This window comes from Sinocyclocheilus grahami, unplaced genomic scaffold (assembly GCF_001515645.1).
Source record: "Sinocyclocheilus grahami isolate Dianchi unplaced genomic scaffold, SAMN03320097.WGS_v1.1 scaffold1071.1, whole genome shotgun sequence".
Classification (NCBI taxonomy): domain Eukaryota; kingdom Metazoa; phylum Chordata; class Actinopteri; order Cypriniformes; family Cyprinidae; genus Sinocyclocheilus; species Sinocyclocheilus grahami.
Genome location: NW_015506250.1, coordinates 143,105 through 155,931, shown reverse-complemented (window position 1 = coordinate 155,931; position 12,827 = coordinate 143,105). Strand labels below are relative to the sequence as shown.

The 12,827-nt window shown below is 35.7% G+C and overlaps 1 protein-coding gene across 2 annotated transcripts; it reads right to left on the bottom strand.

Moving 5' to 3' along the window:
- Positions 1 to 393: 393 nt before the first annotated feature.
- On the bottom strand, positions 394 to 11,498 carry LOC107566379 (intestinal-type alkaline phosphatase-like). Of its 2 annotated transcripts, none has more exons than XM_016251817.1 (11): positions 11,389 to 11,498; positions 11,060 to 11,179; positions 7,581 to 7,696; positions 6,042 to 6,216; positions 5,625 to 5,797; positions 2,525 to 2,659; positions 2,360 to 2,435; positions 2,138 to 2,272; positions 1,865 to 2,056; positions 970 to 1,086; positions 394 to 888 (listed from the first exon to the last, which is right to left on the bottom strand). In XM_016251817.1, exons 1-11 carry the CDS (start codon positions 11,468 to 11,470, stop codon positions 617 to 619), a joined length of 1,593 nt encoding a protein of 530 aa, XP_016107303.1. In that variant the 5' UTR covers positions 11,471 to 11,498; the 3' UTR covers positions 394 to 616. The 2 variants fall into 2 exon arrangements, with proteins under 2 accessions (XP_016107303.1, XP_016107304.1); XM_016251818.1 differs by lacking the exons at positions 11,060 to 11,179; positions 11,389 to 11,498 and adding exons at positions 10,137 to 10,256; positions 10,466 to 10,575.
- Positions 11,499 to 12,827: the final 1,329 nt, after the last annotated feature.

The window sequence follows — 12,827 nt, the reverse complement described above, 5'->3', positions numbered from 1 at the left end:
GGTCTGTTCAAAAGAAGCCCTGATTAATTCATTTCAGTTAATCAACAAGATAATCTGTAAATATAAGTAAATATAGTGTGCAGAATTTTGATTAATCTGCCTTACTAACGGTCCATGTCTAAAAACGCACAACAATATTGAAATTTACGGATTTGGCAGATGCTTTTAAACAATGTAAATTGCATTGCATTCTATGTTTATCAGTTCATGCAGTGGAACTGTATTTAAATAAAATGTATAAGATAGATATTTATCATGACTTAACAGCTAGTTTTCTAACCCTTCGTACAGTAATGGATATATAATTGATTTCGATATCTGATGGCCACAGAACATCAACAAAGGCTGATAACAATGACAATATTACTTTTTTTAGAAAGTTTATTGGTCTCACATGATTGAAATTTATCGTCACAGTGCAAAAGAGTCTTCCATTGTGCAATATATACAAAACTATCTGATTATAAAATACATCCATGAAAAAAACCTTTACATTTATATACACAGCATTGCAATTCTGCGGAGCACCAAATTGCAATATAAACTATTTGGGTTATAAATCTCCAAAAAGCCCCAAAGAGTCCTGGGGCCTCAATCACTCGTGCAGTAGAGTCTGTCATCTCATGACAAGCCAAAACACGCCGGTTATTGAGATAAGAGGCATTGAAAGAGTTATTTTACAGCCTCCTGAGCCATGAAGACGCAGTGGACAGTTAGTGTACGGCTCCAGACACGCTGCATAAGCCATCGCATGGGCCACATAATTCTGTTCTTTGACTCCATGAAAGAGATGAGCCATCGGGCCTTTTGCATAGATAGCCACATCTTCTCCTCCATGTGTCTCTGATTCCAAAGGAACAGCCGCTTGTTGCATGTACTCTTCATCAACTACAAATAAAGTAAGATATGGTATTAGTGTTTGACAACAATAGAAGAGACAGGTAGTAAATTAATTTAGGCAATACTTACAATAATCCACTTCTGAAACATTTCCTCTTGTTCCGTTTACATGAGCATATCCTGGTCCATTAGCATACAAGATACTAGTGTATGGAAGATTATCCTCAGCCTTCTTGGGTGCCAGACCTGGAAAAAAAAAGGCACTGAAACAATGGCCATGCAGTGCAATACAAGTGTACTGCCAATATAGTGTATACTCCCAATTTTTACTTAAGTGTGTTAACAGAATCCTGAAGTGTGGCTTTTATTTCATTAATATTATATTATCTACAACATCAAGTTTGTCAGCTCAAAATGCATATTTAACATTCCTTTATAAGATTAAATTAGTCAAAGTAAAAATGGTAGCTGTTTACTCTTTTACTTTTTTAATGACTTTCGGTGTCTTGTTCTAGATAATCAAAAGAGCTTAACCGGTTAGCGCTATGCTAAGCTAGAAGGTTAAGCAGTAAGTTTGTTAACTGAAGACTGAAAGCACACAAAAAAAGAAATATAGGGAGGATCTACACTACTTCATTATTCATATGGCGCAGCTGATGAGCTGCTTGATGAGTCAATAAGCTGCTGCTCAATATTCAAATACTCTAGTATTTGCTGTGGCAGTTGCATTGACTTCAGAAGCTCTCCACATCCCCAGCTCCACCTGTGATCATGTATGTTATATATGGGGGTTATTTCATATATATATACGTTATATGTGCAGCAGCAGTATTTCTTACATGCTCACAGCAGCTTGTCTGTGGATGTATTGGCAGAAGCAAATACTTGCAGATCTATTCCGCCAAGACCAAACACATTAACATTGCCATGTATATTTCCATGCTAAAACTTTCAGAGAGTTCTGATGACAGAAATTACATTGTCATTATTTCAATTCCATGGCGTAAATTAAGATAGTATATACCAAAAATAGGGTTGCCTCGGGGGGTATTTCCACCAAAAGTGAAGACATGGGAATGATCTGCAGTGACAACAGTGAGAGTGTCCAGTTCACTGGTCAGCTTAGATGCTCTCTGGATTGCACGGTCAAACATGATAGTTTCGGTCAGAGCAAGCTTGGCAACCCCATCATGGTGTCCATGGTCTATTCTACCTCGTAAAGCACAAAGAAAGGCATGTTTCACTATAGGCAGAATATCGTTAAACTGTAACACTAGAGTAAATGTTAAATACTCATCTTCCACAAAGAGAAAAAACCCTTTGGGATTCTTGCTGAGGATTTGAATGGCTTTCTCTGTCATGTCCACAATAGAGGGGTCACGGGTGTGATTCCTGAACACTTCAAACTTCATGTCCTTGGGTTCAAAGAGACCTGAATGAGAAATATGAATGAGAGCGTCATATCAGCAGACAAATACTGTCAGTAAGTCAATGTGGAAACCTTGTAAACTGGCATTACCCATCAGGCGGTCTGTTGTTTTAACATTCACTGCATTAAGCTGCTCTTTGTTCCAGACATACTGGGCGTTTCTTCCCTAATAAACAAAACAGATAATCACGTAAAACTGTAGCGGTTGTTTACAAACACAATTAGTGCCGCTATGAATGGATTTCTTGTAGATACCTTACGAGCATTCAACCAGACATCAATGAGGTTCTTTTTGTCTTTGCGATCCCCTTTGCGAGAAGATGAAGAGGGGTATTCTGGATCAGGGGTACCCTTGGGTGTCATGTACATGCGGCCACCGCCAAGAATGACCTGAAATGGAGACATATTTAAAATGTGTGAACTTCTCATTTCAAAAATGTAAAAAGGTTCAGGTTTCTTGACAGAAATTTCAATTATTTCAATAATGCGTTTGGCATCTAAATGACGCCACGGACACTTTTCACATTTCCTGGGCTCTAGGAACGAAAGTTGTTGGGTAAACCTTTAAAGTGGTAAAAGGAAACTACAATAAATATATTTTTTGCATTCACATTTGCTCCAGTAGCAAATAGCATTTCAATAACTTTTTATGTTTTGGCCATTCATGTACACAACAACAGCGTTTTTGATGCATGAAAATGCAAACTTTTAAAAAAGGGGTTCGAAGTGCTATTTTTGACATTGATAGTTATTGTCTCTGTATAAACTACAAAAATTTGAATTTGTGAAAACGGAGATGTCACGTGCATACGTATTATGTGTTCAGTCTATAGGTTTGTGCGCGATGCGTTGTATTTCTTTACAAAGTGGCATCGCCACCTACTGGCCTGGCATGAATAATACAGCATTTTTAGTTATTTTGGCAACTTTTGTTAGTTTTTGTTGTCTGCACATGAAACTATTCAAAAACTTTTCCACTTTTAGTATATCATTGTTGTGTAAATGTACCCTCAATGCCAAGGTAATAAAACACAAAGTATAGTGTTGTAATTGTAAATTCAATAAAAAATAATGAAAATATAAAAAAAACATTACTAGATTTACGATATTAATAACTGTGGAAATGCATCATCACAGTCACTGAAAAGGGTCCATTGTGTATTTAATTTATGTTATTACATTGGTAGAAAAGCTGCTTTGAACCATTAGCTTACTAAGCTGAATCATAAGGAAGTAGTTAAACAACAATCAAGCAACTGGTTTGAAAAACTAGCTGGCTGTGCTACAAGCTAACAACAAAAACTACACTGAAGTTAGTTCAGTATTTTTTATAAATAGAAATTTCTCAACTGGGGTGACAATATCAAAATTGAACAGGTAAATGTACACTAAATGCAACAAAAACACCATAATATACATACAAATATATAGGTAACACTTTATTTCTCACTATTAACTATAGTTGCTTATTAGCATGCATATTACTAGCATATTGGCTGTTTATTGGTATTTATAAGGCACATATTAATGCCTTATTCTGCATGACCATTTTTTAGATCCATTAATCCACCCCATAATACCTGACTAACTATTAATAGGCAGCAAATTAGGAGTTTATCGAGGCAAAAGTCATAGTTAATAGTTAGTTAGAATTGGTCCCCAAACTAAACTGTGCCTAATACACACTAGTCAACATTTGAAGTAGATCAAAACCTTTCATCAAAGTCGTCCTAAAACCTAAAACCGAACTGCATTCTTGTCTTAGGACAACTTTGATGCACTTTTTTTTGATCATCAAGGGCATGTGCTGCTTCAGTTAGGTTATTAGTGAGAAATAATGAGCTTATAAGAGAGAAACAATGCGGTAAGACGTGCATCCAAATGAGAGAGAGAGAGACCGCGAAGCTAGACGTTTCTTCTTATATTAACTAGTGTACTCTACGATTAGCTCAGTGAATAATAATAAAAAAAATAAAAATAGACCCGGCTAGAACAAGCGGAGTGATACAAAATTGTGAAAGGGCGTTCCTGTAGCGATACCAGTACAATATCTCACGGTTCTCAACCAATCCGATTTGAGAACCAGAACTAACTGTTGTATAATATATAATATAATATATTAAATATAGTACATACAATAGTACACTCTCAGAATAAATGTGAAAAACTGTGGAAGAATTGCCCTCAACAGTATGTGCAGTTGTGCAGCATTTCAAAACTTCAAAAGTAATTTTTTAGGCAGCAGCTATTTATACTAAGTGCAAATAGCTATAGATTCTATTTACACTGTTAAAATAGCAGGATTTTCTGTTATTTATACTACTTATTGCAAATATTGGCTATTATCTGCACCTAAGTATTGCAGTACATTATAAAACAGTATGCAATTATAACATATTGAGTGTAAATTATCATTTTAATTCAAATTATTAAATGGATGCCATTTGGGGACACCTACCCTAACCCTACCCGATACTTTATTTTCAACTTTTTGATTATTTCCTTCGTTTTTATTGACAATAAATGCCTTTAGATTTAATTAGGGAGAAAAAAAAATGTTCAGCAAAAGACGGATTCGAACCCGGGTCGATCGTGTCAAAAAGACTGCAGCACACACGTTACTATCTACGCCACTGCAGCTACAATTACATCAGCATCTTTTGTAGTGTTGAGTAGTCCAATCACACGTTGGTGGGTGGACTTAATGTAAAGAATAAATGTGAAAAACTGTGGAAGAATTGCCCTCAACAGTATGTGCAGTTGTGCAGCATTTCAAAACTTCAAAAGTAATTTTTTAGGCAGCAGCTATTTATACTAAGTGTAAATAGCTATAGATTCTATTTACACTGTTAAAATAGCAGGATTTTCTGTTATTTATACTACTTATTGCAAATATTGGCTATTATCTGCACCTAAGTATTGCAGTACATTATAAAACAGTATGCAATTATAACATATTGAGTGTAAATTATCATTTTAATTCAAATTATTAAATGGATGCCATTTGGGGACACCTACCCTAACCCTACCCGATACTTTATTTTCAACTTTTTGATTATTTCCTTCGTTTTTATTGACAATAAATGCCTTTAGATTTAATTAGGGAGAAAAAAAAAATGTTCAGCAAAAGACGGATTCGAACCCGGGTCGATCGTGTCAAAAAGACTGCAGCACACACGTTACCATCTACGCCACTGCAGCTACAATTACATCAGCATCTTTTGTAGTGTTGAGTAGTCCAATCACACGTTGGTGGGTGGACTTAATGTAAATAGCCTCTTGCCAACAAGGCGGGCTATTTGCACTTAGTGTATTTTTGATCTTATGACATCAAACTGTATGGGTTTCGGCTCACATCGATATCAGTGTTGGACACCAGTTGCGTGGCGATATCGGTGCAGCCCTGCCGGCGGGCATCGGAGGGCACGTCTGCGTCGCTGTACCAGCTGCGGCTCACCGAGTGGGCGTACGCAGCAGCGGGCGATGCATGCTGCACTCTGGTGGTGGTCACGATGCCAACGGACTTTCCTGGATATATGCACACACAAACATGTGTCATCACATTTATCCTGCATGGTCACAAAAATCGAACATTCTTCAAAATATTGTCTTTTGTGCTCAACAGAAGAAACAAACTTATACAGGTTTGAGTAAATGATGACAGAATTTTCATTTTTTTTAGTGAACTGTCCCTTTAAGAAGAACAACAGCAACAGAACAAAACATTGGCTGCATGCCTGTAAGTGTGATAATGAGTATAAATGGAAAATACCTTGTGCTTTGGCGCGGTGTAACACTGAGAAAACCTCGTTGCCAAATGTGGTGTTGCACGCATAGGCCGCTGCTTTAGCGCTCAAACCCACCGTCTTGGCGTTAGCCTTCACACCGCAGTGGTATGCCGTAGCTGTGCTAGCACTGTCCGCCACCTGCCTGTCAACACTGTACGTCTGTTTGAAAACACATCAACTTGGTACATCAAATACTGATAGCTCTGTTGTTCAAAACATAGCTTTTCGGTCATATAATGAGTAGATCAACTATTTCATTAGACCCTAATCTGACCTGTATTCATGTAGTGATACTTCACATCTGTAATCAGCTTTCCCTCGTCCTCATGTTCTCCAGGATCAGAGGTTGTAGTGCTATCTAAACTTATCAGGAATGCATAATCTGCAGTCAACGGATAACTTTTCATATCTTAAACTGTGCCTGTTGTGCTATCAAAACAGTATGAAAGCCCATTTCTGCCACAGAAGAAAAAAAAAACCCGTCGTGCTTTGGTTAATTATAATAGAGATAAAAAAATCTCAATTATGAGGTACTAAATTGTAATTATGACACAAGAAGTAGAAATTATAATAAAAAAATACAATTCAAGTCAATACAATACAATACAAGTCAAATTATGACAAAAAGTTAAAAGTATGAGAGTCATAATTATGGCAAAAAAGTAGAACTTATGGTGAAAAATAAAATGATAACATAAAAAGTCAAATTATGGCAAAAAGTTAAAAGTATTAGAGTCATAATTATTACATAAAAAGTAGAAACTATGATAAAAAAAAAATTATGACAACAGTCAAAATTACGAGAGTTGTAATTATGGCGAAAAGTAAAAATTATGATAAAATTATAACATAAAAAGTCAAATTATGGCAAAAAGTATTAGAGTCATAATTATCACATAAAAATGTATGTAATAAGAACAATTGGCATAAAAAACTAATAATAATGACAAAAAAATATAAATTGTCACATAAAAAAGTTAAAGTTATGATTTTTCTTTTTATTTCATAATTATGACTTTTTATCCCATCATTTTGTTTTCATCACATAATTAGGACTTAATATCTCATAATTTTTCATGTAAGAATTATGATTTACCAATGATGATGGTGATTTTCATTTTATTTTATTTTTTATTATTTTATTTTATTTTTATATAACATTGGCTCAACCAATAAATATAGTATACGAAATATATAATAGTATTTTATTAGAACAAAATTGTACATTATATTTTTCTATAATAATAATAATATAAACTATATATAGACATATACTAATATATATTAAGAATAAATCTATACTTTCAAGAACCACTTTTTTTTTTCAGGCTTCCACACCCAGTTCGGCAAGAATCCCTATATGGAAAATTAAAAATGTAATCTGAAGACAAGCAGCAGTTTTTCCATGCAACACTCATGCGCATCCCATTGGCATTTGTCTGACAACCCAAACCTGCCTTTATATAATTGCACAACAAGATTGCTATGAATTATCTGCGGATGATTAAAGAGATGCGCCAGACCTTTGACAGGGCGACGTATGGAAATGTATCCATGGCCAAAAGCGTCTCCTCCCCTGACTGTCCTTCCATCTGACCTCGCAGTATACGGGCGGCTGACACCGTCGACACTCCCATCCCTGACAGATGGACAGAGAAACATCACAGCCTGACCCGAACACAAACCGCTCATCAGCTCTACAGTAAAACACAGGCTATGAAGTAACAGGCAAGTGTGTAAGGGGTAATATACAGTCAACCGATCATTATCACAAAACTAAGCCAACAGGTGGATCAGTAACTGCATATTATCCAAATAACAGCTAAATAGACATGAAATATTGAGTTTTTATAACTTTCTTATAACATACATGAGATAAATGAGAGCATGGAGTGATGAAAAGAATCAAAAATTTTAAATATAAATTTAGAAGTACACTCATTGTCTAACGTATCATTTTTGTTGTAAATGTAATTAAAAATATAGCATTTAGTTAGAAACACTAGTGAAAAATACGTGTGCTTAATTCTATTTAATGTGCACTTCAAATATTAGGAAACTAGTACATTTTAAATCAATCAAGTTTGAATAAAATGTGCTTTAAAATATACACTTATTTTGAGCACATGTAAAATGCTTGATTATAATTTCAACTCCAGTGCTATGCAATATTGAATTTAAAGTTAATATATTTTAAATGCGCTATGAACAGCACTCTAAAGTTCAGCTAATTTCATTTAAACTGTAATACATTTTCGTTAAACTGCAACTGAAATGCAGTTAAGTGTTAGCAAACACTACGTTCTGTTCACAGTTAAGTATATTCTTTGACAGTATATTATTACTGTAATAATTACCAAAAAGTATGCTTTTAAAAGTAAACTTATTCAGAAAGGAAGAGAAAATAGTACTTATGAATGCTTATATTATACACACATTTATATACAGCTATGGAAAAAATTCAGAGACCGTTTTTTCAGTTTCTCTGGATTTACTAGGTATGGGTTTGAGTAAAATGTTGATATTTGTTTTATTCTATAAAGGTCTGGTAACATTTCTTCCACATTTCAAATATAAATATTGTCATTTAGAGCCTTGTTGTTGTTGTTGTTTTGTAGAAAATGACAATTCGTTAAAATAACAAATGTTTTCACTTGTTGTGATTAAAGAAATCAGGCTTATTCCACCAAGTATTGATTTCTTAACTCCTCTGAAGTTAAAACATTTGTTTTGCCTTGTCTTAGAAATAAATATAAACTTGTGATGTTTTCAGACATGTTTATATTCATTATCAGACAACACAATACCAATGTTTTAACTTCAGAAGAGTTAAGAAATCAATATTTGGCATCTTATTTGAAGTACTTTGATAATTTTAGTCAAAAAACAAACAAACAAACAAACAAACAAACAAAAACCTCTAAATCACAACATTATTTAAAATGTAGAGGCATTTAGAGTTGTTTTTTCTTGGCAGAAAATGAATGATATTTGGTCAAAATAACAAATGCCTTAATTTGTTGTGGTTAAAAATCAGGGTTATTCAACCAAATATTGATTTCTTAACTCCTCTGAAGTTAAAACATTTGTTTTGCCTTGTCTTAGAAATAAATATAAACGTGTGATGTTTTCAGACATGTTTATATTCATTATCAGACAACACAATACCAATGTTTTAACTTCAGAAGAGTTAAGAAATCAATATTTGGCATCTTATTTTGACCACTTTTAATAATTTTATGCAAAGAAACAACAACCTCTAAATCACAACATTATTTAAAATGTTTAGTTTTTTTTTTTTTGCAGAGAATGAATGTCATTTGGTCAAAATAACAAATGCTTTCATTTGTTATGATTAAAAATCAGGGTTATTCCTCCAAATATTGATTTCTTAACTCCTCCGAAGTTCAAAGATTGATATTGCATTCTAAAAAGGTAAAACATGACATCTTTTTGAATATGACCATTTTGGGGGAAAAAAAGAAGCTCTAAATGATAAATAGAGTTAAGAAATCAATATTTGGCATCTTATTTTGACCACTTTTAATAATTTTATGCAAAAAAACAACAACCTCTAAATCACAACATTATTTAAAATGTTTAGAGTTTTTTTTTTTTTTGCAGAGAATGAATGTCATTTGGTCAAAATAACAAATGCTTTCATTTGTTGTGATTAAAAATCAGGGTTATTCCTCCAAATATTGATTTCTTAACTCCTCCGAAGTTCAAAGATTGATATTGCATTCTAAAAAGGTAAAACATGACATCTTTTTGAATATGACCATTTTGGGGGGAAAAAAGAAGCTCTAAATGATCAAATTTTTTATTTAAAATTGGGAAGAAATGTCAGCAGTAGTTTACAGAATTCAACAAAAACTATGTTTTACGTAAACATATAACTACTGTATAAATCATAAATCCAGAGAAACTGAGAATTTTCAAGTGGTCTCTTAATTTTTTCTATATAATATAATATAGACCTCAAAAACCCATTAACACTTAGAAAGGGCACTATATTGCACTGAAGGCGTGTAGTTTCACAGACTGACCAGCAGTGTTCGGTGGGGTTGGTAACTCACCGTCTCCAAGGAAGAGGATGATGTTTTTGGCGCGATGTGCTCGCAGTGGCAGCGTGAGGGCAGCCTGCAGCGTGCGCCTGGCCTGATGGTTCCAGTACGCCGGTTCCCGCTCCCATTCAGCTAGCAAAACAAACACCACGCCATAAACAACCTGTCCTTCTCAGGAATAACTCTTCTGAAGAGGCTCCGCCGCTAACCTGCCCTGACACGACTTTCCTAGACTTTCCACAAAGCAGTGTAAAACTGCACTACAGTTCACTCTGACTTGTAAAACACCGCGGCCTGTGCTAATTTTAGAGATGTGGACAATGGGAGCTCTGTGTCCTTACCCACGGGCTCCAGACTGGTGCTCAGGAGGAGGTGGGCCAGGATGAGCAGCACGCCGGGGGCCCGGCTGTAAAGCAAACACATCCCGAGCTGCAGAGACTTCAGAGCACACCTCGATGCTGGGAAGGAGTGTCTCCTCAAACCTCCAGCCCCTGCTTTTTAAACCCGGGGCCCCTGACAGCTCATAGGCTCGCGCTGACGGTGGCCAGGAAACCCCTCGACTTCTTTTCCTTTTGTTTTAAGCCGAGTGCTCTTCCTCGTTGCTTTTCTTCCTTTCTGTTCCTGACTCTCCTGAGAGCTGCTCTTGGAAGCCCAGTGCCGGCTTTGATGTGGCCAACTGTGCTAATGTGTGTTTTTCATGCAATGGTTATTTATGCAAAACGTCAACAAAAACTATGTTTTACGTAAACATATAACTACTGTATAAATCATAAATCCAGAGAAACTGAGAATTTTCAAGTGGTCTCTTAATTTTTTCTATATAATATAATATAGACCTCAAAAACCCATTAACACTTAGAAAGGGCACTATATTGCACTGAAGGCGTGTAGTTTCACAGACTGACCAGCAGTGTTCGGTGGGGTTGGTAACTCACCGTCTCCAAGGAAGAGGATGATGTTTTTGGCGCGATGTGCTCGCAGTGGCAGCGTGAGGGCAGCCTGCAGCGTGCGCCTGGCCTGATGGTTCCAGTACGCCGGTTCCCGCTCCCATTCAGCTAGCAAAACAAACACCACGCCATAAACAACCTGTCCTTCTCAGGAATAACTCTTCTGAAGAGGCTCCGCCGCTAACCTGCCCTGACACGACTTTCCTAGACTTTCCACAAAGCAGTGTAAAACTGCACTACAGTTCACTCTGACTTGTAAAACACCGCGGCCTGTGCTAATTTTAGAGATGTGGACAATGGGAGCTCTGTGTCCTTACCCACGGGCTCCAGACTGGTGCTCAGGAGGAGGTGGGCCAGGATGAGCAGCACGCCGGGGGCCCGGCTGTAAAGCAAACACATCCCGAGCTGCAGAGACTTCAGAGCACACCTCGATGCTGGGAAGGAGTGTCTCCTCAAACCTCCAGCCCCTGCTTTTTAAACCCGGGGCCCCTGACAGCTCATAGGCTCGCGCTGACGGTGGCCAGGAAACCCCTCGACTTCTTTTCCTTTTGTTTTAAGCCGAGTGCTCTTCCTCGTTGCTTTTCTTCCTTTCTGTTCCTGGCTCTCCTGAGAGCTGCTCTTGGAAGCCCAGTGCCGGCTTTGATGTGGCCAACTGTGCTAATGTGTGTTTTTCATGCAATGGTTATTTATGCAAAACTTATTGCTTTTTGGTTCTTGTTATGACTTTGGAAATGAATCCAGCATGTGCGAAACACTGGGCTCTCCAGTTCTTGCAACGTTTCGTACGAGTGTGGAGGATACAAACTGCCCTGAAATGATAAAATCATGCTTTTCTCTTGTGAAAATCAAGTGCACCTGATTGAATTGAATGTGCACTTGTGGTGTACATCATATCCTCTATAAAAGTAAATTTTTATATATTTTAATATACAATATGAATGGAAACAAAAAGCCACTTAAGTGGACTTAAGTGGACTTTTAAAAAGTGCACTATTGTCAAAATTAAAGTTGACTTTAAAGCACATTTTAAAGTAAATGTATTGTTTTGCAATGTATTGTATTATCATATATTGTTTAAGTATGCATAAGTGTTCTTATTTTTCACAAGGTTTAGGCCTTTAAAAGTTATTTGCATATGAAACAATGAAACGAAGAGAAATTACAGAGCTCAGTGTGTCCCAAACAAGTCAAGACGAGGACAAACTTGTTATTAAAGGATGTGCAGGCAAGCAGCATTTAGTAGTTTGTGGTTCCACAGCAACGTCCCATATAGATATTTTTATAGAATTCTAGTGACGTGTGATCACAAATGTGTGAATATCAGCTATTTTACAACAGCTTCAAATGTGGCTTGTCTAATAAGAGTCTGAATGATCTGTTAATAGTAATTGTATCAGTTTTTTATTAGTTCTTTTTATTTAATTAGTTAATTGTAGCTATAAAATTCCAAATTACATTATATATACAGTATATATATATATATATGTTTTTTTTCTTAATCAGTATTGTCCTTTTGCATTAATTAAAAATGGACTACTATTTTTGTTAATATTATTTATCCTTTTTTAATTCCTTTTTTTTAATTTGGGTTTTTAACACAACGCTATTTGCAATTAAAAAAATGTATTTGTATTTTTTATTCAATTTTAGATATATATAGCTCTATTCTTTTTAATTTATTTAATTAAGTGGCGGGGGGGGGGGGGGGGATTTATTTTTTTTTTTTTTATTGGAAACATATTTTTAAAAAACAGCC